The following is a 23,208-nucleotide window of genomic DNA, read 5'->3' as shown; positions in this document are numbered from 1 at the left end:
GATATCGCAGCATTATTATAAACATACATGTAAACACAGTGACAGTGTTTGCCACCGTGAGCGATGTACAAATATTCATAAGGTTTTGAATCCCCTAGCAGGTAAGGATAAGAAATGCTCCAAAATAAAATGAGAACTTTAATGGGGAAATGTCATGATCAGTGATCTCTCTGTTTTTGATTGGAGTCATATTAGTTTGATCAAATTAAGGGAATTTACATTCTGAAAAAAATTCAATTCAACCTCTTAAAATATCAAATGCTAATAAATTATATTAAGACATCCCAAAAATATTTATCAATAGCTTACATATCATATGCAATTATTTTAGAGCAATAAGCTTTTTGTCTAACGATCTACAGGCATTAGTAGATACTTTTTTTTTTTCAATAGACATTTGAATAAATATAATTTTATGAAAGAACAGAAGTTGTATTTGTATAAACAAACAAACTTAACAGACTGAGTTTATGCATCATTTTCTTTTCTTGAAAAGAGATATTAAAAGACAAACCCACAATGTGATAAGACGTTTAAATATGAGCTCAGAACAGAGGAATTAGCACCAGTCGCCTTCAAGAGGTGAACACTGAGCCAATGGACAACACACCTAGGAAAAGTAATGGAATGATATTGCTTAATTAAGCTAAGTAGCAGAGACACATTGTCAGTCATGCCAGACTTTAATAAAAGATACACCGACGAAGAGCATACGAACGTAAAGCATGGGATGACCCAGCCACAGTGTATGGTATGTTACCACAGTAGACAGGAGCCTTCTCTAAACCAAACAAGATCATCAACATAGACATTAATCATAATGTGATATCACTTGTGACTGACTAAACACATGCAAGGAGAACATGGGTTGGACAGCCTTGAACTGAAGCCCCTATAACCCATAGCATGTGGCTCAAGAGCTTCCCTACAATCCAACCAATCACTGAGCTTGATGGTTTACATATTGATTTGGTTGGATGTTGCTCAAATCTACAACGCATGGTCTGAAGTGAGGAGTGACACTTGGCATAGAAACAGCAATCAGACATCAGTAATGTAGTTGTGGTATGAAGTTTGGCACCTAAAACCCTCCCCGTGTGTGTGTAGAATGGAACAGCACAGAGACATGCAACCTGGTTGAGTTTCTCAGACTAGTTTCATAGACAGACATAGAAGTCCTTTTTAATATCGCACATACTAAAGAACATTGAAGGAGATACGTATAGTATAGCCTGGTGTGGTATGAGTGTGTAAACCATATTGACTCTAACCCTGGGATATCATAATGATCTCCACCTTGATCACCTCATACCTACTCACCATGAAACATATCCAATTCAAGTATCCATGGGACCCAGGGCCAGACTACTGCATTTGGAACCCTGGGGCACCGACCTCAAGGCACTCCCCCCTCCTACACATTTTATCATGAGGCTAAGAGAATATGTTGCCGTTTTAAAGGTAATTTCCTGCAATTCTACACTATTTGCTATCTGGGGGGCCCACTGACCCACAACCCCAAAAAATGTAATAATACAAATTTGGTTGAGGAAGGACAGGGCCCCGGGGCACAAGCCCTGTGTCCCCTTTCAGTATACTGGCCCTGATGGGACCAATTCCGCATCATGGTTTATTAAAAGTAAAAAACGAATTGAAATGAAGCGCTGTAAAATAAGATATTGTAGAGTTATTTGTGAAACAATTCAGTGTGTATCACACTAAAGACAGAAGGTCAGTCAGTGTCCCGGAGCCAGTGGAGGTCCAAACACGACAGAGCAGTTTCCTGTGGAGCTCTTGTAGTTCTAGTAGCTGTAGTAAAAGTCAGGCCGTGTGAAGCTGTCTGCTCTGCATGTCATTTGGACTGGAGGATGTGCACATCTGCTGCAGCATTAAGTCCTTGGAAACTTGCAAAACCATTCACACTCCCTCAGGTTTTCAAGCATATGCACACTCCACGTCACAGCTTCAATGTCCTTGGCTGACATGCACGCTCACGGCAGAGTTAAGACTTGAAGACGTGCACGGCCCGCACCACGTACTGCCTGCAGATGGGGCACTCGCTCATCCTCATCCCACATTTGGTACAGGTGACCATGTGACCGCACTCCAGCAGCACACAGTCGATCACAGCGTCCATGCAGATGCGACATAGGTGGTCATCAGAGGCCAGCTGAGCCTTCACACTGTCTGTGGAGAAAAACAACACATGAGAAAACAGTATTACTCTACAGAGCTAGCAGCCTGAGGATGGCTGTCTTCTCTAGGGTCATTCACATACTGTACATGATGATGTATTGCCCAAATAGCCAGTTAAACAGCAGGATGAGGTGGTCTCTCTCAGAACAGCACATAGCGTATTACTCAGGAGGGGTTATGGTTGGGATTGAATGGGAAATTAGACTTCAGCATGCATCAATATGGAGAGTTGTATTTCAAGACAGTGATGGTTTTGCAGGTGGGATAGTGGGAGTTAGACATGCCTACCTTCCACTGCACCATTGCAGATAGGCGGAGGATATGACACCACTTTATTTACAGAAGGAAAGGAGCAGTGACAAAACAACCATTAGTGATTCTAATAGGATACAAGCTCTTACTCAAATTCTTCCTTCTCACATAGTATTAAAACAATTCCTGTACATAGTCATTTCCTGTACAAAACTCAAATATACAGTTGAAGTCAGAAGTTTACATACACCTTAGCCAAATACATTTAAACTCAGTTTTTCACAATTCCTGACATTTAATCCTAGTAAAAATTCCCTGTTTTAGGTCAGTTAGGATCACCACTTTATTTTAAGAATGTGAAATGTCAGAATAATAGTAGAGAGAATGATTTATTTCAGCTTTTATTTCTTTCATCACATTCCCAGTGGGTCAGAAGTACAAATACACTCAATTAGTATTTGGTAGCATTGCTTTAAATTGTTTAACTTGGGTCAAACGTTTCAGGTAGCCTTCCTCAAGCTTCCCACAATAAGTTGGGTGAATTTTGTCCCATTCCTCCTGACAGAGCTGGTGTAACCGAGTCAGGTTTGTAGGCCTCCTTGCTCACACACGCTTTTTCAGTTCTGCCCACAAATTTTCTGTAGGATGGATATAGATACTTTTGTACCTGTTTCCTCCAGCATCTTCACAAGGTCCTTTGCTGTTGTTATGGGATTGATTTGCATCTTTCGCACCAAAGTACGTTCATCTCTAGGAGACAGAAGGCGTCTCCTTCCTGAGTGGTATGACGGCTGCGTGGTCCCATGGTGTTTATACTTGCGTATTATTGTTTGTACAGATGAACGTGTTACCTTCGGGCGTTTGGAAATTGCTCCCAAGGATTAACCAGACTTGTGGAGGTCTACAATTTTTTTTATGAGGTCCTGGCTGATTTCTTTTCATTTTCCCATGATGTCAAGGAAAGAGGCACTGAGTTTGAAGGTAGGCCTTGAAATACATCCACAGGTTCACATCCAATTGACTCAAATGATGTCAATTAGCCTATCAGAAGCTTCTAAAGCCATGACATAATTTTCTGGAATTTTCCAAGCTGTTTAAAGGCACAGTCAAATTAGTGTATGTAAACTTCTGACCCACTGGAATTGTGATACAGTGAATTATAAGTGAAATAATCTGTCTGTAAGCAATTGTTGGAAAAATGACTTGTGTCATGCACAAAGTAGATGTCCTAACCGACTTGCCAAAACTATAGTTTGTTAACAAGATATTTGTGGAGTGGTTGAAAAACGAGTTTTAATGACTCCAACCTAAGTGTATGTAAACTTCCGACTTCAACTGTATGTGCATCATGTAATATACAATACAACAAAACAGTATTGAATGCCCTCACCTGCAGACATGCTGTTGATGTTGCTGACATTTTCCACTGGAAGAAAATACAGAAATACATCTTTAATACTGTGTATCTGGACCTGTGAATAATACCAAATCAAAGAAAGATGTTTTAAATTGGACAGTTTCTCTATTGTTCAAACTAGGTTTGAACTGGAGATTGATAATCTATGAAGGTCGTTATCAAATGGATCAGTAGTGCTCTAGTTAAGATTAGGTTGGTTGGTATAGGAGGACTAAAATGATTCAACGTGGTGCTTACTGGACTTCCTGTTCTGTTCGTCCTCTCTGTAGAGCCGATGCACCCGCTCTATCAGCTCCCACTTCTCACAGCAGCCAGAGTAGTTGACAAAGTTACGGGCCAGAATCTCTTTGAGCTGCCGGACAGACAGGCTCTCAATGTCCCCTTCGTTGTCCAGGTCAGATAGAGAGGCCCGTATCCTCCTCTGTGTCACTGGACTGACCTACAAAGAGAAAAGAGGAGGCACTTCAGAAAACATGTTCAATACAAAGAGTTCAATTATGACTATGTTTGGTCACACCATGGTCATTGAGGCAATACAACTGACCAAGTGAATGCTCTCACAAGAGTGGGTCAGTGATTTCTCTTCAGTTAAATACATGAGGTGGAGACTGAAAGGAAAGAGGCAGCTCGATGTAAAGGGCTGGTCGTCTCACCTCTATGATAGGGTCACTGGCAGGTTCCAGGTGAAGGAGTGGGATGGTCGGAGTTTCCCCATGCTCCTGGAAACACATCACAAAAGAGGATCAACAGCAGTTAAGTAACAGTACTGGAGCAGATATGACAGTTTTGAAATACTTGTGTTGTCTGATGCTCCTCACTCTTTCTCCCACAAATCAGAACTTCTATAAAACACCACCAGAGGTGCTGTGATCACTAGACGGGTTTTATATTGTATGATTTTTTTGTGTGCAAATGAACTCAAGCTTACAGACAATGTCAAATGTAATATAGCGAAGCACCTGAGTGAGTTGGGTGCGCAATTGAGCAGGTACTTTCCCGAAATGGATGACACTAACAAACGGATGACAAACAACTGGATTTGTTATCCCTTTCATGCCCTGCCTCCAGTCCACTTACCGATATCTGAACAAGAGAGCCTCATCAAAATTGCAACAAGCGTTTCTGTGAAAACTGCCAGATTTATGGATGGGGCTGCGCTCAGAGTATCCTGCCTTGGAAAATCGCGCTGTTAAGACACTGATGCCTTTTGCAACCACGTACCTATGTGAGAGTGGATTCTCGGCCCTCACTAGCATGAAAACTAAATACAGGCACAGATTGTGTGTGGAAAATGATTTAGGACTGAGACTATCTCCAATACAACCCAACATTGCAGAGTTATGTGCATCATTTCAAGCACACCCTTCTCATTAACCTGTGGTGAGTTATTCACAATTTTCGATGAACAAATAAGGTTTTATATGTAAGATGGTTAAATAAAGAGAAAAATTCTTGATTATTATTATATTATTATTTGTGTCCTGGTCCTATAAGAGCTCTTTGTCACTTCCCACGAGGCGGGTTGTGACAAAAACTCACACTCATTCTTATATTTAATAAATGTATCGTATAGTGTGTGTGTGGCAGGCTTACAATGATGGCAAAAACATTAGAGTGCGCTGACCTTGGTGCTAGAGTGGGTACGCAGCTGGAGGTTGAATGTTTGAAGGGGTACGGGACTATAAAAAGGTACCATGCTACATTTAGTATTCAGCACCATTTGCTTCTTCTAATCTTAACTGATTGGTTAATTATTCCCTTTGAATATGTTAACTATATTAGGAGTTTGCCTGCAACCAGAATCTAATGGTCTTGGTGGGATGAATCTGATGAGAATGTTTACCTTGTGGCGTATTGCCTTGCATTAACTCAGCCATTTATGTGCAATGAAGAGAGAACATAAAACAGCAACGATCATGAAGAGCCTACTCCCCCCCTCCTCTCTGTCTCCACCGGACCACCGCACATAAAGCAATTAGCTAACGGTGCAGGGCTAATGCATTCTTCCGGTGTGACATCACGATGAGGGATGGGGGCTGGGTCTATAGGGGGTCGGGGGAGGCTGATGTTCCTGGGTGTATGTGCACACACATGCTCCCTACGTATTCCACTGGACCAATCAGCCGCAGGCTGCAAGCATGCACCTGTGTTAATAATGCATCAGCAGGCCTGTTTGTGGTGTGCTTGCCTTCCTAGCTCAGCTCTAACAACTGACAACACCACAACTGCACTACCACCAGACACCAGCGATGCCCACAACCAGCCTAGAGCCCCACTCATTTCATCCTTTATGGATTACAATAGGAGTGGATGATTTTGATGTTTAGGCCAAAATGATCCCATGGACAGAGATGTGAGCAGTATTGTTGTGTTTCGCTCTCTCTTTTCAATTACAGCTGTGCGGTTGAGAGGAATCAGGTCCAGCCTGAGCGTTGTTACATAACCGACAGCATAATAGACCTAAAAAAAAGGGCTTCAGCTCTGGCTGTTGATGACTGGCTGCAGCTCCCAGGGCTACATTGTAAGAGCAGCTGTCAGTCACGTGGACGGCAGATCACAGAAAAGACTGAAATTGTGCAGTATGAAATATGAATGTAGCAGATGATCTGTGTGAGTGAACCCCTTCATTCATGTCAAACACAAAGCACCAGACTGTATCAAACTGGCTGCAAAGGACAGGGCTTGACTGCAATAAACTATACTGCAATTACTAGAATGCTTGTAAGCTTTTTATGCTCCTATATTTAGCCTAAATGGTTATCAAAGGAGTTACTTTCAGCAGGGCTGTGGACAATCATAATCCACTTACATCCCAGCACTAGAGATCTAGAGTAGCAATTCCTCGTTGTTGATTGTTATGCTTAGCTGTGACAACTCTACTTCACACTGACAAATATGTTTCCCACATCCATGCCATGTGCTTATCAACCTTCACATGAATTAGCTTTGATACAAGGAGGACAGATGTCAAAAGAGCAGGGAAGATGGTAAACGAAGGGGGGCAGCTGTATGGGGAATGGGACTAGGTTGTGTTTGTGAGTGTGTGTGTGCATGCGTGTGTGTGTGTTATGTGTTTGTGTAGTCATACCTGGCTCTGAACGGTCCCTGAGCTGTCACTCCGGCTGAGAGGAGAGTCTCCTTGAGAGGCGGAGAGAGCCGACTGCTCCGAGGTGGAGAGAGCCGACTGCTCCGAGGTGGAGAGAGACGACTGCTCCGAGGCGGAGCGGTGTGCGGCTGAGGGGGGCGAGGCGTGGAGGGAGTGGGGGAGCGAGTGCTGGCTGTCTGTGTCTGCATCCTCCTCCTCTTCTTCCTCCTCCTCTACACCTCCTTGTGTCAAGGTGTTTTCTCCAGCTTCCTGGTGGCAGAGCACCAGGTCCACCAGGTCCTCCTTCTCCCTGCAGGTGTCTGTGGGGATGTTGCGCAGCAGCAGGTACTGGCGCAGGTCTTTAACGCGCAGCGCCATGAGCTGTGGTCTCTGGAAGGCCGTTCCGCGCAGGAGGTGGCAGGTGGTGCAGCAGCGGATGCTCTCTTGCAGCACCGAGCACAGGGCGCAGAAACTTTTCTTACAGTCCGAGCATATGTGCTGAGAGAAAGAGAGAGAGAGAAAGAAAGAGAGAGAGAGAGACAGCGATAGAGACTAACCACACACATTTAGAAGAGAGGCGATCCCATCAGCCAGTCATGTCCATTCCTCCTGATCAATTCATTAATAGATGTAATTAATTATTGGCATCATGGAGTCAATTAACTATCCTGGTTTTAGAACTCTTAATTACAACTAATGACAGGGATCTGCCAGATCTACCAGACAACAGCTTTCCAATACAAGGACTCATTCCCTATGATGTCACTATGTCCTAGGAGAGAGGATGAGTTTACCCCATTTGGCACAGACAAGCTAAATAATACTATGTGGAATATTCTCTAGCTATTCCTGACATTTACAAGCTTATCTCGGTTTACTGAGGAAACTCAGATGAATCGACTGACAGGCAGTCTGAATGGAGACAGAAAAAGTGGGATATGGCCAGAAATAATTTCCATATCATTACTGTGCATTGCAAATGAGCTGTGGACCAGAAAGGACATTCACACTCTGACAGATCCATTTATCAATCATCTGTGTTCGTCCCCCAGAACCTCTCCTTTCTTGACACAGATATCGAGCTGAGACACACACACACACACACACACACACACACACACACACACACACACACACACACACACACACCACACACACACACACACACACACACACACACACACACACACACACACACACACACACGTGAGTAGAATATATTCTGGGATTGAACCTGCCATCGGCATGGCAACAGGTGTGAGCGAGCTGATAGAGCAGTCTGAGCCTGGAAGTGCAAGAACGCTGAAGCCTCCAGGGGCTTCTATCGCTGTCCCAGCATGCTACACTGTCAGTCAAAGCCTAGATATGCTCTGCCATTTACCGGTCTGCAGTCTAAGCTGATGCCCTGGTGTGACCAGTATGATTGAGTATTTCATATGGAAGTTAGTGTTATTAGTTTATTTATAAGGGGCACAGTGTTCTTCCTCATCTTTTTACACACTATTGTCATCATCCTCATCACCACCTACCTTGCGCCTGAAGACGGAGAATGCCAGTCCACAGGCCTTGCAGAGCTGACCTGCACTCCCTGAGCTGGTGGGGGGATATGTGGAGTACCCGGCGCTGGGGGCAAAGCGGAAGGGCCCCGTCCCGGCCCCAAACCCTGGCTGCTGCCCACGCACCGTCCCTGTGCCCATCACCTCGTTCAGCAGCCCACAGCATGACGCCCACATGGACGATGCCCCCGCCTATGAAACAAACACACAAAGTGTGCACGTCTGTTCTTTTTAAATGAATGTCTCCAAGTTTGAATGCATAGTTTGGAGTCCTATTATCCATCCCAGTAGGTTCATAAACAATATGCCTTTGGGAGTACTGAAATCATAGTAGCCTTCAATGCAATCAATACAGTGCCCCAATTTCACCTACAACAATAGACTAGAGAAAAGTACAACTTTTGTTGTAGGTCGCGTCGCTAAGGGAATGGTATCTCAGACTTCTCACATCATTCGTAATTTGTCCCTGAATCCCACAATGCCTCATTGTGACCTTCAGATGCTCAACCACCTCCCCCCTCTGATGAACTACCTTTGAGCTCCTGAGTTCCTCAACAAAAAGCATTGAAGTTTTATAATACAGAATCTGGGGTGTTCGCACATAAAAACAGAAATGTGTAGCAGTGCCTGACGGCAGCTGGCGTATTCAGAACAAGGTCCTGTGAACAGTGTGGAGGTGCAGAGGTGGATGCTATACAGCCTATAGCTCTTCACAGGAAGGAACTTAAGATCCAAAAGGAACAGAGTGAAAGACACAAAAGGACACTGAATGTGGACTGCAAATCAGGGCCGTGCACAGACCTTTCAGGGTGCAGGTGCTCAAAATGAAAAAAGGGCACCCATCTGCTAGTTAGCTAGCTCTATATGTATACTTGTTTATTACATGTGTAACTCTGTGTTGTTTTTGTCGCACTGCTTTGCTTTATCTTGGCCAGGTCGCAGTTGTAAATGAGAACTTGTTCTCAACTGGCCTACCTGGTTAAATAAAGGTGAAAAATATTATATTATATATATATGTTTTCACTGGTTGTGATTTATCTTCAATGCTCTTAAATAATAACTTCTTAATATAATATTCATAAACTTCTAACTCATGATATATGACTGGCTGGCTAGTGGATATTTTTAGTATATGGTAGTTAGAGTCTAATAGACTACATGTGGTGCTGCTACTGTTATAGGCTTTGTTTTTTCCATTTATATTTAGAGATTGGATGTTAGTGTGTGGGGCGCACCGATTGGTGTCACCTCGTTAGTCAGTATGTGTTACACCTGCACTGGTTTGTCATCTCATTAGTGGGAAGGTGTTTCACCTGTGCTGGGCCAGGTGATATTTAAGAGCAGCTGGCCTAGTGCTTCTGTTGTCTTGAGAGATGCGGAAGGTTAACGCCTTAAGTTGACACCCCCATTTGCTTTCTAGACAAAATCCTTTATCTGATCTTCTGGTTTAAGTTTTGTGCCACTTTTTCCTTGCATTCTCTTTCCTTGGTTTTTGTTACATTTCCTAGCAAGAAAACCAAAAATGTTCACTCAAACAGAAAAGGGGAACAAACAAAACCAGTCAACAACCAAAACAAAACAGGTTGAGTTTTAAGAGGGGTTCTGAAAAACACTTATGGGGGTGTCCACTGAAAGCTGACTAGCAACAACTAGGACCTAAAAGACACCCACCAAATTTAAAAACATGGAAGAAACCAAAAAGTGGTGCAAAACTGGGAAGTTCAGATAAATGATTTTGAAATCAAATGGGGAGAGTCAAAGGTGTTAACCCTCCACCTCTTTCAAGACAACTGGAGCCCTCGGCCAGCCACTCTTAAATAGCATCTGGGCCAGCACAGGTGACACACATTCACCCTAATGAGACGATAAACCGTTGCAGTTGTAAAGCAAACCGCATACAAAAATATATATTCCACCACCCAAAGGGCAGTTGGCGAGTGGGAGGGCAAAGGTAGACCCCTATCTGTGAACGTGCCTGCTGCAAATACATTATTATGAGCGCTATTTGGGTCTGTTTGTGGTTGAAAATGGTCAAGCACTAGAGCATAAACAGCCTGTCCTAATGAGCTATGCCCCAAAAGGGATTTTGGGTTCAATCATTAAAGGTGTAATCCACAGTTGAAACAATAACAAAGCTGCCTCCCACCCGTTTCGGCTGAGGGATGGGGCTGGAGAAATGTAACCACTCTCAAATTTATAGACAGGGCTATGGATGCAATGCCTGACCCATCCATGATATCAAAATTATAGTTTTAACCATGTTTTGAGGCTTTATAGCCCTCAAACTCAACTCTGGACCTCAAAGCCAATTCTACTGCATTTTTTATTGTTCCCCTCTAATCAGAGACTGATTTACACCCAGGTGTATGCAATGAATTATCAGGTAGAACAGAAAACAAGCAGGCTCTGGACCTCATAGGGTAAGAGTTGAATAACCCTGCTTACATTTACTTTGTTTATAACCAGCTTATATTTTGCATTCTGATGGGGTACGACAGTTGAACTAAGCTCATGAGGCATTTATCAGTTATATTTTTCAAGAATCAATGTGTACATTATCACAAGTCCAAAAATGGATGTAGCAACTGCACATTGCCACTAACTTTCTGTCCATTATATAATGAATGCCTGGTCACACACAACGCTACAGACATAAATCCCCCGATGAGAGTATGCTATGGCTCTCATTGAAAACATCCTCTCTATGTTAAGACTTGTATGGTAACTGTGTGAGCAGTGGGTTAATTTAACAGATATGACAGCCTTATGACCTAGTAGAGTAGGTGCACTTAGTGATATTAATGTGGTCCAAAAGAAGACCATACAATGGATGTGACATGTTTGCCTGATCAATGTTTACTGACTGCAAGACTGTCTACTCCAAGGCCTGAGACCCAAGATGGCATGATCCCTGGCGCAGCTCCTTGGGGGAGGAGAGGAGGAAGAGGGCAGGGAGAGAAAATGTCTTCTGTTACAGGGTCTGGGGAATCAATAGCTGACATGAGCATACAGTGTGGCTATGTCTGAGCACAGTAGAGAACAGTGAGCGTAGGCTATATTTTACAAGATGAGGCCGCTGCCGTCCACAAACACAGTTCTACTCAGCCATGACCTGCCACAACACACAGCCCTGCTCTATGATCTCACCTCTCTTCGCCTGCCTGCTTAGCCAGTCTGCAGTTATATAATCCAGGAGCTAAGTGCTATATGTGCAACTGACTGCACTGAGATGGAGATGGTCTTCCCAGAAATACAGTACAGTACAGCAATAAGTTGGTTGTGAAACATGATATCATAAGAAAATGTCATCCTGGCACGTTTCTGAATGAAGGTCAAATGTCACAGTAGCTGATGTTTTTCTCAATACAATGTAGTCAATGGGAAAAGATAAGTGTCGCAGGGTTGAGTTTTTCTCAATACATTGCAGGCAATGGAAATAGATGAGTGCTCTACTCATACATCCAACCAAGCATGCAATGGGGCATAAACCAGGCACACAGAAAGAGTGGTAAAAGATCCACTGTGACTTAGATAATTCCCCTATCTTTGGACAGTTACTCAGTGGGCCATTACTACACCCTTCCGCTAGATTTAGCAGAAGGAGGCACAGTGGTATGGCCATGAAATCACTCATATCTGGCACAGCGCCAAAGGAAGAGCTTTCCCCTGTCACCTCAATTAGCACCCAGTAAGCTCTGCAGGGAGGGACTGACAAAACATACAATAGATAACTGCAAACAAGAGTTACAATAAAATGCACTACTTTGTTACCAATATATACACTTCTTTGAGCTTATTAATATCTAATCTACATGAAGATTAAATATTACATATTACTATAGCATGCCTGGTTGTGGGCAGTTTTAAGGGGTTTAGGGCCCCTAACTTGCACTTGTCATTTCAGACATTTTGACAGTGAAGCAAACAGTCAATCTGCTGATGCGCTGGACCTGCTGAGGAGCGCTGTGCTTTTTTAAAATGTTTTTGACCATTGACTTCTATTATTCTTTTTGGCAGAATATATGACAGTGTAAAGCCTTGTTTAAACCAGGTGTGAACATGCGTTCCTTGTCCTGATCTTGTCCACATTCTAATTGAGCCCACATTTTCAGAAATATCAAATCGTATTAGTCACATGCGTCGAATATGGGGGCGTGCTCGGCCCTCTTTTTCCTGTAGACCACAATCATCTCCTTTGTCTTGATCACGTTGAGGGAGAGGTTCTTCTCCATGCACCACATGGACAGGTCTCTGACCTCCTCCCTATAGGCTGTCTCGTCATTGTCGGTGATCAGGCCTACCACTGTTGTGTCTTTGGCAAACTTAATGGTGTTGGAGTCGCGCCTGGCCGTGCAGTCATGAGTGAACAGGGAATACAGGAGGGGACTGAGCACACACCCCTGAAGGGCCCCTGTGTTGAGGATCATCGTGGCAAATGTGTTGTTACCTACCCTTACCACCTGGGGGCAGCCCGTCAGGAAGTCCAGTATCCAGTTGCAGAGGGAGGTGTTTAGTCCTTGGGTCCTTAGCTTATTGATGAGCTTTGAGGGCACTATGGTGTTGAACACTGAGCTGTAGTCAATGAATAGCATTCTCACGTAGGTGTTCCTTTTGTCCAGGTGGGAACGGGCGGTGTGGAGTGCAATAGAGATTGCATAATCTGTGGATCTGTTAGGGCGGTATGCAAATTGGAGTGGGTCTAGGTTTTCTGGGATAATGGTGTTGATGTGAGCCATGACCAGCCTTTCGTCCTGGTAATCCGTCTGGCCCTGCGGCCTTGTGAATGTTGACCTGTTTAAAAGTCTTACTCACATCGGCGGCGGACAGTGTGATCACAGTCTTCCGGAACAGCTGGTGCGTTCATGCATTTTTCAGTGTTATTTGCCTCGAAGCGAGCATAGAAGTAGTTTAGCTCATCTGGTAGGCTTGTCTCACTGGGCAGCTCTCGGCTGTGCTTCCCTTGGTAGTCTGTAATGGTTTGCAAGCCCTGCCACATCCGACGAGCGTCAGAGCCGGTGTAGTACGATTTGATCTTAGTCCTGTATTGATGCTTTGCCTTTTTGATGGTTCGTCGGAGGGCATAGCGGGATTTCTTAAGCTTCCGGGTTAAAATCCTGCTCCTTCAAAGTGGCAGCCCTTGCCTTTAGCTCAGTGCGGATGTTGCCTGTAATCCATGGCTTCTGGTTGGGGTATGTATGTACGGTCACTGTGGGGACGACGTCAGCGATGCACTTATTGATGAAGCCAATGACTGATGTGGTGTACTCCTCAATGCCATCGGAGGAATCCCGGAACATATTCCAGTCTGTGCTAGCAAAACAGTCCTGTAGCTTAGCATCTGCTTCATCTGACCACTTTTTTATTGATCTAGTCACTGGTGATTCCTGCTTAAATGTTTGCTTGTAAGCAGGAATCAGCAGGATAGAATTATAGTCAGATTTGCCAAATGGAAGGAGAGCTTTGTATGCATCTCTGTGGGTGGAGTATAGGTGGTCCATAGTTAGTTTTTTCCCCTCTGGTTGTACATTTAACATGCTGATAGAAATTTGGTAAGACGGATTTAAGTTTCCCTGCATTAAAGTCCCCGGCTAGTAGGAGCGCCGCCTTTGGGTGAGCGTTTTCCTGTTTGCTTATGGCGGAATACAGCTCATTCAATGCGGTCTTAGTGCCAGCATCAGTCTGTAGTAGTATGTAGGCAGCTATGAAAAATACAGATGAATACTCTCTCGGTAGATAGTATGGTCTACAGCTTATCATGAGATACTCTACCTCAGGTGAGCAAAACCTCGAGACTTCCCTAGATATCGTGCGTCAGCTGTTATTTACAAAAATACATAGTCCGCACCTTGTCTCACCAGACGCCGCTGTTCTATCCTACCGATACAGTGTAGAACCAGCCAGCTGTATGTTGATAATGCCGTCCAAAGTTTTCACGTTTTCTATTTCAATGGAAGGAAGTGGGGGTTAATTCGATCACCTAAGAATTCTCAGAAGACTGCCCACCCTCTGGACCCGTTTTCTACGCCTTCTCTTCACGCAAATTACAGGGATCTGGGCCTGTTCCAGGGAAAGCAGTATATGATTCACGTCAGGCTCGTCGGATTTGTTAAAGGAAAACAAGTATTCTGCCAGTCCGTGGTGAGTAATCGCAGTTCTGATGTCCTGAAGTTATTTATTTTCAGTCATAACAGACGGCAGCAGCAACGTTATGTACAAAATAAGTACAAAAATTAATTACAAACAACGCAAAGAAACAAACAAAAATAACCCAACTGGTTAGGAATACGTAAAACGTCAGCCTTGTTCTCTGGCGCCATCTTGTTCAATATGTCCACACACGGTATTAAAATGAGTTTCATATCCATCCACTGTGTCCGCATTGTGACCAGATTTCCTGGTCCCTCACTGTATGGCAATTATTTAACAACTATATTTTCAAAATCATATTTATTTATTTTAAGACATATTAATGCCATAAGTCCATTGACACAAGATATGGACAAGATCAGGACAATTGAACCAGGTAAAAACAGAGCTTTAGACATTCACTAAAGAACAAAGACCAGACAACATAGGCAAACTGTCACAATAATTACAGATTACTGTTGACACACCACGTTTATTTTTTTATTTAAAAAATGTTGCCATTTAGCAAACGCTCTTATCCAGAGGGAATTACAGGCACAATTAGGGTTAAGTGCCTTGCTCAAGGGCACACCAACAGATTTTCCACCTAGTCAGCTAGGGACTCAAACCAGTGACCTTTCGGTTACTGGCCCAACACTCTTGTGCCCAACGCTTTTAACCGCTATCCTACCTGCCACCCCACCAAAACAACAGACCCTGTCCCAGTGTCCCTAGCCTTCACTCTTCCAGCCACGACTCCAATACCATCATTAAGTTAGCAGACGACGCGATGGTGCCTGATCATGACAACATTGAGACTGCCTATTGGAAAGAGGTCAGAGACCTGGGACTGTGGTGCCAGGACAACAACCTTTCCTACAATGTCAGCAAGACAAAGGAGCTGATCGTGGACTACAGTAAACGGAGGGCCGAGCACGCCCCAATTCACATCGTCGGAGCTCTAGTGGATCCAGTCTAGAGCTTCAAGTTCCTCGGTTTCCACATCACTAAGGACCTATCATGGTCCAAACGCACCAGAATAGTCGTGAAGAGGGCATGACAACGCCTCTTCCCCCTCAGGATAATGAAAACATTTGGCATGGGCCCTCAGATCCTCAAAACGTTATACAGCTGCACCATTGAGAGCATCTTAACTAGCTACATCACCCCTTGGTATGGAAACTGCTTGGCATCCGACCGTAAGGTGCAACAGAGGGTAGTGCATACGGCCCAGTACATCACTGGGGCCGAGCTCCCTGCCACCCAGGACCTCTATACCAGGCGATGTCAGAGGAAAACTTGTCAAAGACTCCAGCCACCAGTCATAGACTGTTCTCTCTGCTACCACATGGCAAGCGGTACCAGAGCGCCAAGTCTAGGACCAACGTCTCCAGGACAGCTTCTACCCCCAAGCAATAAGACTGCTGAACAGTTAATCAAATGGCTACCCACCCACACACTTTCACACTCTTCGTATACACTGCTGCTACTCTGTTTATTATCTATCCTGATAGCCTAGTCACTTTGACCCCTACCTACATGACATTTACATATTACATCAATACCTCAACTATCTCATACCCCTGCACATTGACTTGACGGGTACTCCTTTTATATAGCCTCGTTAATGTTATTTTAATTGTGTTACTATTTCCTTTTTTTATTTAGCTAATTTTTCTTCCTTTTAACTCTGCGTTGTTGGGAAAAGGTCGTAAGTAAGCATTTCACAGTAAATTCTACACTTGTGATTTGATGATCAATTTAGTTTGATGATCCTCTCTTCCTTCCCTCTTCTCCACCCCATCGTTTCCTCACTGGAGAGTATTGCTTCAGTAGCTTCAGGGGGAGATGCCATTCACATAGTGAAGCGTGCAGTCAGCTGGCAGCCTGCACTAGACTTCATCTCCATTGAGATCAGGAAGTAAAACTGACAGAAAAATCTAGCTGATTCAATCAATCTCTTGCTGCTTTTGTCAGGGAAGGCACAGCAAATCACAATGTATGAATATGTGCTGTTCAAAAGACTGCATTCAAACATGTCAATGATAACTGATGGAGCTTAGAAATGATGGCGCTTAGAAATGATGGCAAATGTCCTGTGCATCATACATTTGTACCTTTAAAGCCTTACCTTTGGGGTAAAAGAGGATAGCTCCAACTAATTAAAAAAAAGAGCGATTTGGATTTTGGGTTGCAGGCAATAAAACCAAAATGATGTGTCTGCTCAGGAGATAGTAATGATATTAAAATATGACTGGCATATTTAATAACGACCGCCACGGAAACTGCTACCTTTCTGAGTCTATCACATTTAATTCCAGACCATAGCTCCTTTTCTCAGAGTTCCAAATCCATTTTGGAATTCAGAACAGGGTCATGCCAGTCAACCTATCCTGAATTCTCTTGTGCAAATTCTCTCAAATTCTCAGTGAATTCTCTTGCACAACAAAACAATATGCCCCAATGAGCAACAGTCCCCATGACTGACAATTCAGTGTAATTCAAGAGAAGTCATGTCGAATAACAGCATCCTTATGACAATGCAGTATCAATGAATTAGATGAAAAACATATGGTACAACTGACTGCAACAAAAACGGTTCATGTGTGGTTCTAAACATATTACAGCCATCATCCTCCATTTCTCATGAGCTGAAAAGCTGCTTTTCAAAAGAAACCAGATTTGTCAATACAACGTCACAGCCATTTCTCTGGGGCAGATGATGGTTTGTCATGATCAGATAGAAGACCAGATGACCTTTCACCTCCACTGAGACAACAAACTGATTTAGGCCCCCCACAATACATCACTATTCAAATACTAGGGAAGCAGATAAAGGAAAAGATTGAGTACTTGAAGATATAGATGTTACAAACATGTTTATGATAGACCTCTGAACCATCATAGCCAACTTTGTGTCTTCAGAAAGTATTCAGACCCCTTTTTCCACATTCTGTTACGTTACAGCCTTATTCTAAAATTGATTAAATAGTTTCCCCCCTGATTCTACACACAATATCAAATAATGACAAAGCAAAAACAGATTAAGATTTTTTTACATTTTTTTTTATATCACATTTAGATAAGTATTCAGACCCTTTACTCAGCACTTTGAAGCACCTTTGGCAGCGAATACAGCCTGAAGTATTTTTGTCTATGATGCTACAAGCTTGGCACACCTGTATTTGGGGAGTTTCTCCCATTCTTTTCTGCAGATCCTCTCAAACTCTGTCAGGTTGGATGAGGAGTGTCGCTGCACAGCTATTTTCAGGTCTCTCCAGAAATGTTCGATCGGCTTCAAGTCCGGGCTCTAGCTGGGCCACTCAAGGACATTCAGAGACTTGGCCCAAAGCCACTTCTGCGTTGTCTTGGTTGTGTGCTTAGGGTCTTTGTCCTGTTGGAAGGTGAACCTTTGCCCCAGTCTCAGGCCCTGAGCGCTCTGAAGCAGGTTTTAAACAAGGATCTCTCTGTACGTTGCTCCGTTCATCTTTCCCTTGATCCTGACGAGTCTCCCAGTCCCTGCCACTGAAAGAAATCCCCACAGCATGATGCTGCCACCACCATGCTTCACTGTAGGGATGGTGCCAGGTTTCCTCCAGACGTGACGCTTGGCATTCAGGCCAAAGTGTTCAATCTTGGTTTCACCAGACAATCTTGTTTCTCATGGTTTGAGAGTCCTTTAGGTGCTTTTTGGCAAACTCCATGCCAGATGTCATGTGCCTTTTAGTGAGGAGTGGCTTCCATCGGGCCACTCTACCATAAAGGCCTGATTGATGGAGTGCTGCAGAGATGGTTGTCCTTCTGGACGTTTCTTACATCTCCACAGAAGAACTCTGGAGCTCTGTCAGAGTGACCATTGGATTCTTGCTCACCTCCCTGACCAAGGCCCTTCTCCCCCGATTTCTCAGTTTGGCCGGACGGCCAGCTCTAGGAAGTCTTGGTGGTTCCAAACTTCTTCCATTTAGGAATGATGGAGGCCACTGTGTTCTTGGGGACATTCAATGTTGCAGAAATGTTTTGGTACCCTTCCCCAGATCTGTGCTTCGACACAATCCTGTCTCAGAGCTCTACGGACAATTCCTTCAACCTCATGGCTTGGTTTTTTTGCTCTGACATGCACTGTCAACTGTGGGACCTTCTATAAACATGCGTGTGCCTTGCCAAACCATGTCCAATCAATTGAATTCACCACAGGTGAATTCCAATCAAGTTGTAGAAACATCTCAAGGATGATCAATGGAAACAAGGATGCACCTGAGCTCAATTTCGAGTCTCATAGCAAAGGGTCTGAATACTTATGTAAATACGGTATTTCTGTTTATTATTTGTAAGAAATTTGCAAAAAATTAGAAAAACCTGTTTTTTCTTTGTCATTATGGGTGGGGTGTGTTGGGTAGATTGATTAGGAAAATTTTGTCAATCAATTTTAGAATAAGGCTATTACATAACAAAATGTGAAAAAAGTGAAGGGTTTCTGAATACTTTCCGAATGCACTTTATGTACTCACAAATGTCTGATATCAAATCAAATGTTATTGGTCACATACACGTGTTTAGCAGATGTTATTGCGGGTGTAGCAAAATGCTTGTGTTTCTAGCTCCGACAGTGCAGTAGTATCTAACAATTTTCACAACATATACCCAATACACACAAATCTAAGGAATGGAATTAAGAATGTATAAATATATGGACGAGCAATGTCAGAGTGGCATAGACTAAGATACAGTAGAATACAGTATATACATATGAGATGAGTAATGCAAAATATGTAAACATTATTAAAGTGATATGTTGTGATATGTTGACGTTGCATGGCACCTTGTGATACTATAGCAATTTGAAAGACTACTGCCTGCTGTACAGCATAACATTGATATGCTGGATCGGAGCCAAACATTGACAGTGGAAATAATTGCTCAATTTAGATCTTATCTATCACCTACTCTGAACACAATACTACACTGATACTCATTATTACAGTGTTGCAAGAAACAGGATTTCAGGGGTTAGGCTTTGTTCATTGAAATTAGGTAAACAACTTTCCATACTTCGGATGCTCACACTGAAAGAATGCTAGGGGGTTATTTATCATAATCATCCATCCTCATCCTCAACATCATCACCATCCCCTCCACCATGGTTGTTGTTCTTTCCTGTTCTAGCACTCCTGGTCTGTGATTAGTGAGTCCAAATACTAGGGACGGGGTATTATCAATAGACCAGACATCTCAAAATATTCCATCACTCGTTGACTGCAGTATACTGATGTCATTAAGGCAGATTAACGATGGGGGAAATGAATGGACATTGCACTGTGGTATAGTTCACTGCGAGGGAGATGCACAGTAGTGTCAGACCGAGGGTCAGAAAGAGCTCGTGACCATCATCATTTAATGTATCCATGCCATTGTAAATAGAACGTAATATACATTTTTCAGCCCTGGAGAAAATATTCCAACCGGCAAAACACTACTGTCACTCACCTTATACATGTATCCGTGAAATCAGAGTTTGCAACCCTTTAAAGCAAACAGACAAACAACAAAATGAATGTATTGTAATTGTATAACAATTAATAGGTTTGATTGGATGCCAAATTGACATTTTGTTACTATTTGTCGACGCACCGGATTTAAAAGTTGTAATATAGATCGAATGCAAGCCGGCTGTGCAAAATATCACAACATAGATATATTGACATTGCAGTAGGCCTACTATACCTTCATTCTGACTCCCGGTTGTGGAATTTGTCGTGTAATATTAGAATGATGACCATTGCAAGGACACAAGGAATCACACCATTACGTCTTCCTTTTCAGAAGCTCCCTGTGTACTTCTAGAATAGGCATAACGTAATGTACAAGTCACCCTCGACCAATCACGAAATAACCGGAGGTACGGTTATCTTTAGCAGCCAATCGCCTTTTCAATTGCCGCATAGTGGGCGTTCTGAGCTATGCGTAAGGCACGCGCATGTCTTGATACGGGCAACCCGCCGTGCACTATCGATATTTAATTTAGATCATGTATATTTATGAAATACTGCTGCTGCAGCTTTTTTATTAAGATGTGGACTTGATTTTGTTGCGACAAGTGTTTGGGTGATAGTTAAATTACTGCATTACTGCAGAGTTGAGTTGTAGCCCAGTAGGCTAGGATGTAATCTTCGAACAAGCTGCCCATCCATCACTTCACTTCACTGCACTACAACTAGTTATAGAGCCTAGCTACCTCTGAATGTTTATTTGATTAGCCTATGATTATCACAAAAAGAATTGGCTTGAATATTTTTTTATTCCACTAAATACAGAATCAGAACATCTAATCTCTGAGATCAATGTGAGGCTATCCATCTGGCTCTACAAACTTCAAAGTGGGAGGGAAACAAACAAGTGTGTGGGGGGGGGGGAGACAGAGAGAGACTGAGTATACAAACACATTTCTAATAATGAGTTGCACCCACTATTGCCCTCGACAGTGTTCCACAGGGATGCTGGCCCATGTTGACTTCAATGCTTCCCAGTTGTGTCAAGTCACTGTAGCTGGATGTCCTTTGGGTGGTGGATCATTCTTGATACACATGGGAAACTGTTGAGCGTGAAAAACCCAGCAGTGCTACAATTTTTGACATACTCAAACCAGTATGGCACCTACTACCATACCTACTACCATTGAAGTGACATCAATAAGGGATCATAGCTTTCACCTGGATTCACCTGGTCAGTCTATGTCATGAAAAAAGCAGGTGTTCCTAATGTGTTGTACACTGAGTGTATAACAGACTTTGATGACAACACTACAATACATATAATACTACATACACAGAACAGTACATATTTTGCAGTATAACCTACACCCTGCAAAAAATCTACATTTTTCACATACTTCAGTAGAGGCAAAATATTTAGCCTCATGGGTAAATAGTTAGTCTTTCTGAATCAATCTCTAGCCTGTCCCAAATATTAGGGACATTTGTACCACAAATGTATACTGCCATCACAGTATTACATAATAACAGTCCTACAGTACATCACACAGCCACCATCAGCGCAGTGTTGCCTGCAGTCTATTGCCTCCTGCTTATCAGTGCTTCCAGAGACATTTATTCCCACCTAATCACATTAAGTGATGGCAGTTGAGGCCAACAACGTGGCCTGTAAATGTAGCAGAATCCGCTTCGGAGCAGCAAACATTTGATTACAGGCTTGTAGATGATGAGGTGAGTGGGATCAAATTACATTTAATACTGCAGTGTTTCCAATGGTTGGAGGTGGAAAAATAACTAGAATAGGCAAGGCCCCAATATTCCCCCTAACACACACACACACACACACACACACACACACACACACACACACACACACACACACACACACACACACACACACACACACACACACACACACACACACACACACACACACACACACACACAACCCCAAACCCCCAACCCTAGCCTCAACCTTAACCCAACACTCTAACCCTAGTCCATATCCACATCCTGATTCAACCATTACCCTAACCCTATCCTCAAACACAACCTTAACCCCCTCACTCTAACCCTAGTCCATATCCACATCCTGATTCAACCATTACCCTAACCCTATCCTCAAACACAACCTTAACCCTACACTCAGTGAATGGGAATGCTGAGGAAAAGAGCCATGTAAAATACAATGTCTCACAATACAATACGCTCTAATGGCCATAAGGTGGCACTGTATGCATGGTAAATGTTGTGAGAAGCCTTTGGCACTAATAAAGTTTACTGAAAACACGTGTGGGTAGTAGTTTGTTGAGTGTTTGTTCCTATGGGCCAAAGGTCTGACCCCTGGTAAATAAATACTCTGCTACTCTCCCAAGTCCACAGCTCTGACCCCCTGAAGGGTCTGTAAAGAGTATAGCAACACAGTAGTAGGCCAAAATGTCTGCTAGAAAACACAAATCAAACTTAAGAGTATGTTTTTAGATCCTGACCCTCTTTAAGGTTTACCGTGAAGCGAGAAACAAGTACCTCTTCAGTTTCTGGGAAAGCAGATTCTGCTATCCATGCTGAATATAAAAACGTGGATGTAGCAACCACAGATTTCCGCTTTTTATCCTTCCCCAATATGGAAAACTCAAGGATTTGAACATCTTGAAGATGGGACAGAAGTATGCTGAGTAGGATCATTGCCTCATGTATGAACTAGAAACCCCCACACATCCAAGGTTTCACAGAGTTTACTGGAAAAACACTGTTCCCAGGAAATGATACATTGTTCATCACTCAATCTCCAACGTTTTGTAATCCTTTTAGCTGGAAGGGTGATTAACTTAATGGTGGGGATTTGATCAGTTCTTGGAATTTCCCCTTGATCCTTTTCAGATGTGTTTTATGGCCTGTTAGGTTAACAGAATGTGACCCCTTGATGGGGTCCAGACTAGGGATTTTCTTCTCCCCCAATGTGAGCTAGATCGTCTTTAATCAAACAGAATTCTGAAGCTGTGGAGGGAGACCCTGGGTAACAAACCATCATCCGTTTCTCTTGCAAAAACCTAGAAATCTCTAGTTTAAATTAACAGATTTTCAAAT

General features: G+C 43.1%; 1 protein-coding gene across 1 annotated transcript; it reads right to left on the bottom strand.

Moving 5' to 3' along the window:
* Positions 1–125: 125 nt before the first annotated feature.
* Positions 126–20,512, bottom strand: LOC106568228 (E3 ubiquitin-protein ligase RNF34). The gene is made up of 9 exons (XM_014138382.3): positions 20,354–20,512; positions 20,117–20,152; positions 8,480–8,698; positions 6,954–7,448; positions 4,519–4,584; positions 4,103–4,304; positions 3,839–3,874; positions 2,485–2,526; positions 126–2,187 (listed from the first exon to the last, which is right to left on the bottom strand). Exons 2-9 carry the CDS (start codon positions 20,123–20,125, stop codon positions 2,003–2,005), a joined length of 1,254 nt encoding a protein of 417 aa, XP_013993857.3. The 5' UTR covers positions 20,126–20,152; positions 20,354–20,512; the 3' UTR covers positions 126–2,002.
* Positions 20,513–23,208: the final 2,696 nt, after the last annotated feature.

This window comes from Salmo salar, chromosome 13 (genome assembly GCF_965601325.2).
Source record: "Salmo salar chromosome 13, fSalSal1, whole genome shotgun sequence".
NCBI classification, from domain to species: domain Eukaryota; kingdom Metazoa; phylum Chordata; class Actinopteri; order Salmoniformes; family Salmonidae; genus Salmo; species Salmo salar.
This window is presented reverse-complemented; position numbering and strand designations above follow the sequence as displayed.

What these genes read in the sequence shown, in the direction of transcription:
- LOC106568228 (XM_014138382.3), bottom strand. An exon ending in CAGGGACCGTTCAGAGCCAG is followed by an intron (nt 4,585 to 6,953) that starts GTATGACTACAC and finishes ATGTGTTTCCAG; the next exon opens with GAGCATGGGGAAACTCCGAC. An exon ending in CGAACAGAACAGGAAGTCCA is followed by an intron (nt 3,875 to 4,102) that starts GTAAGCACCACG and finishes ATTTTCTTCCAG; the next exon opens with TGGAAAATGTCAGCAACATC.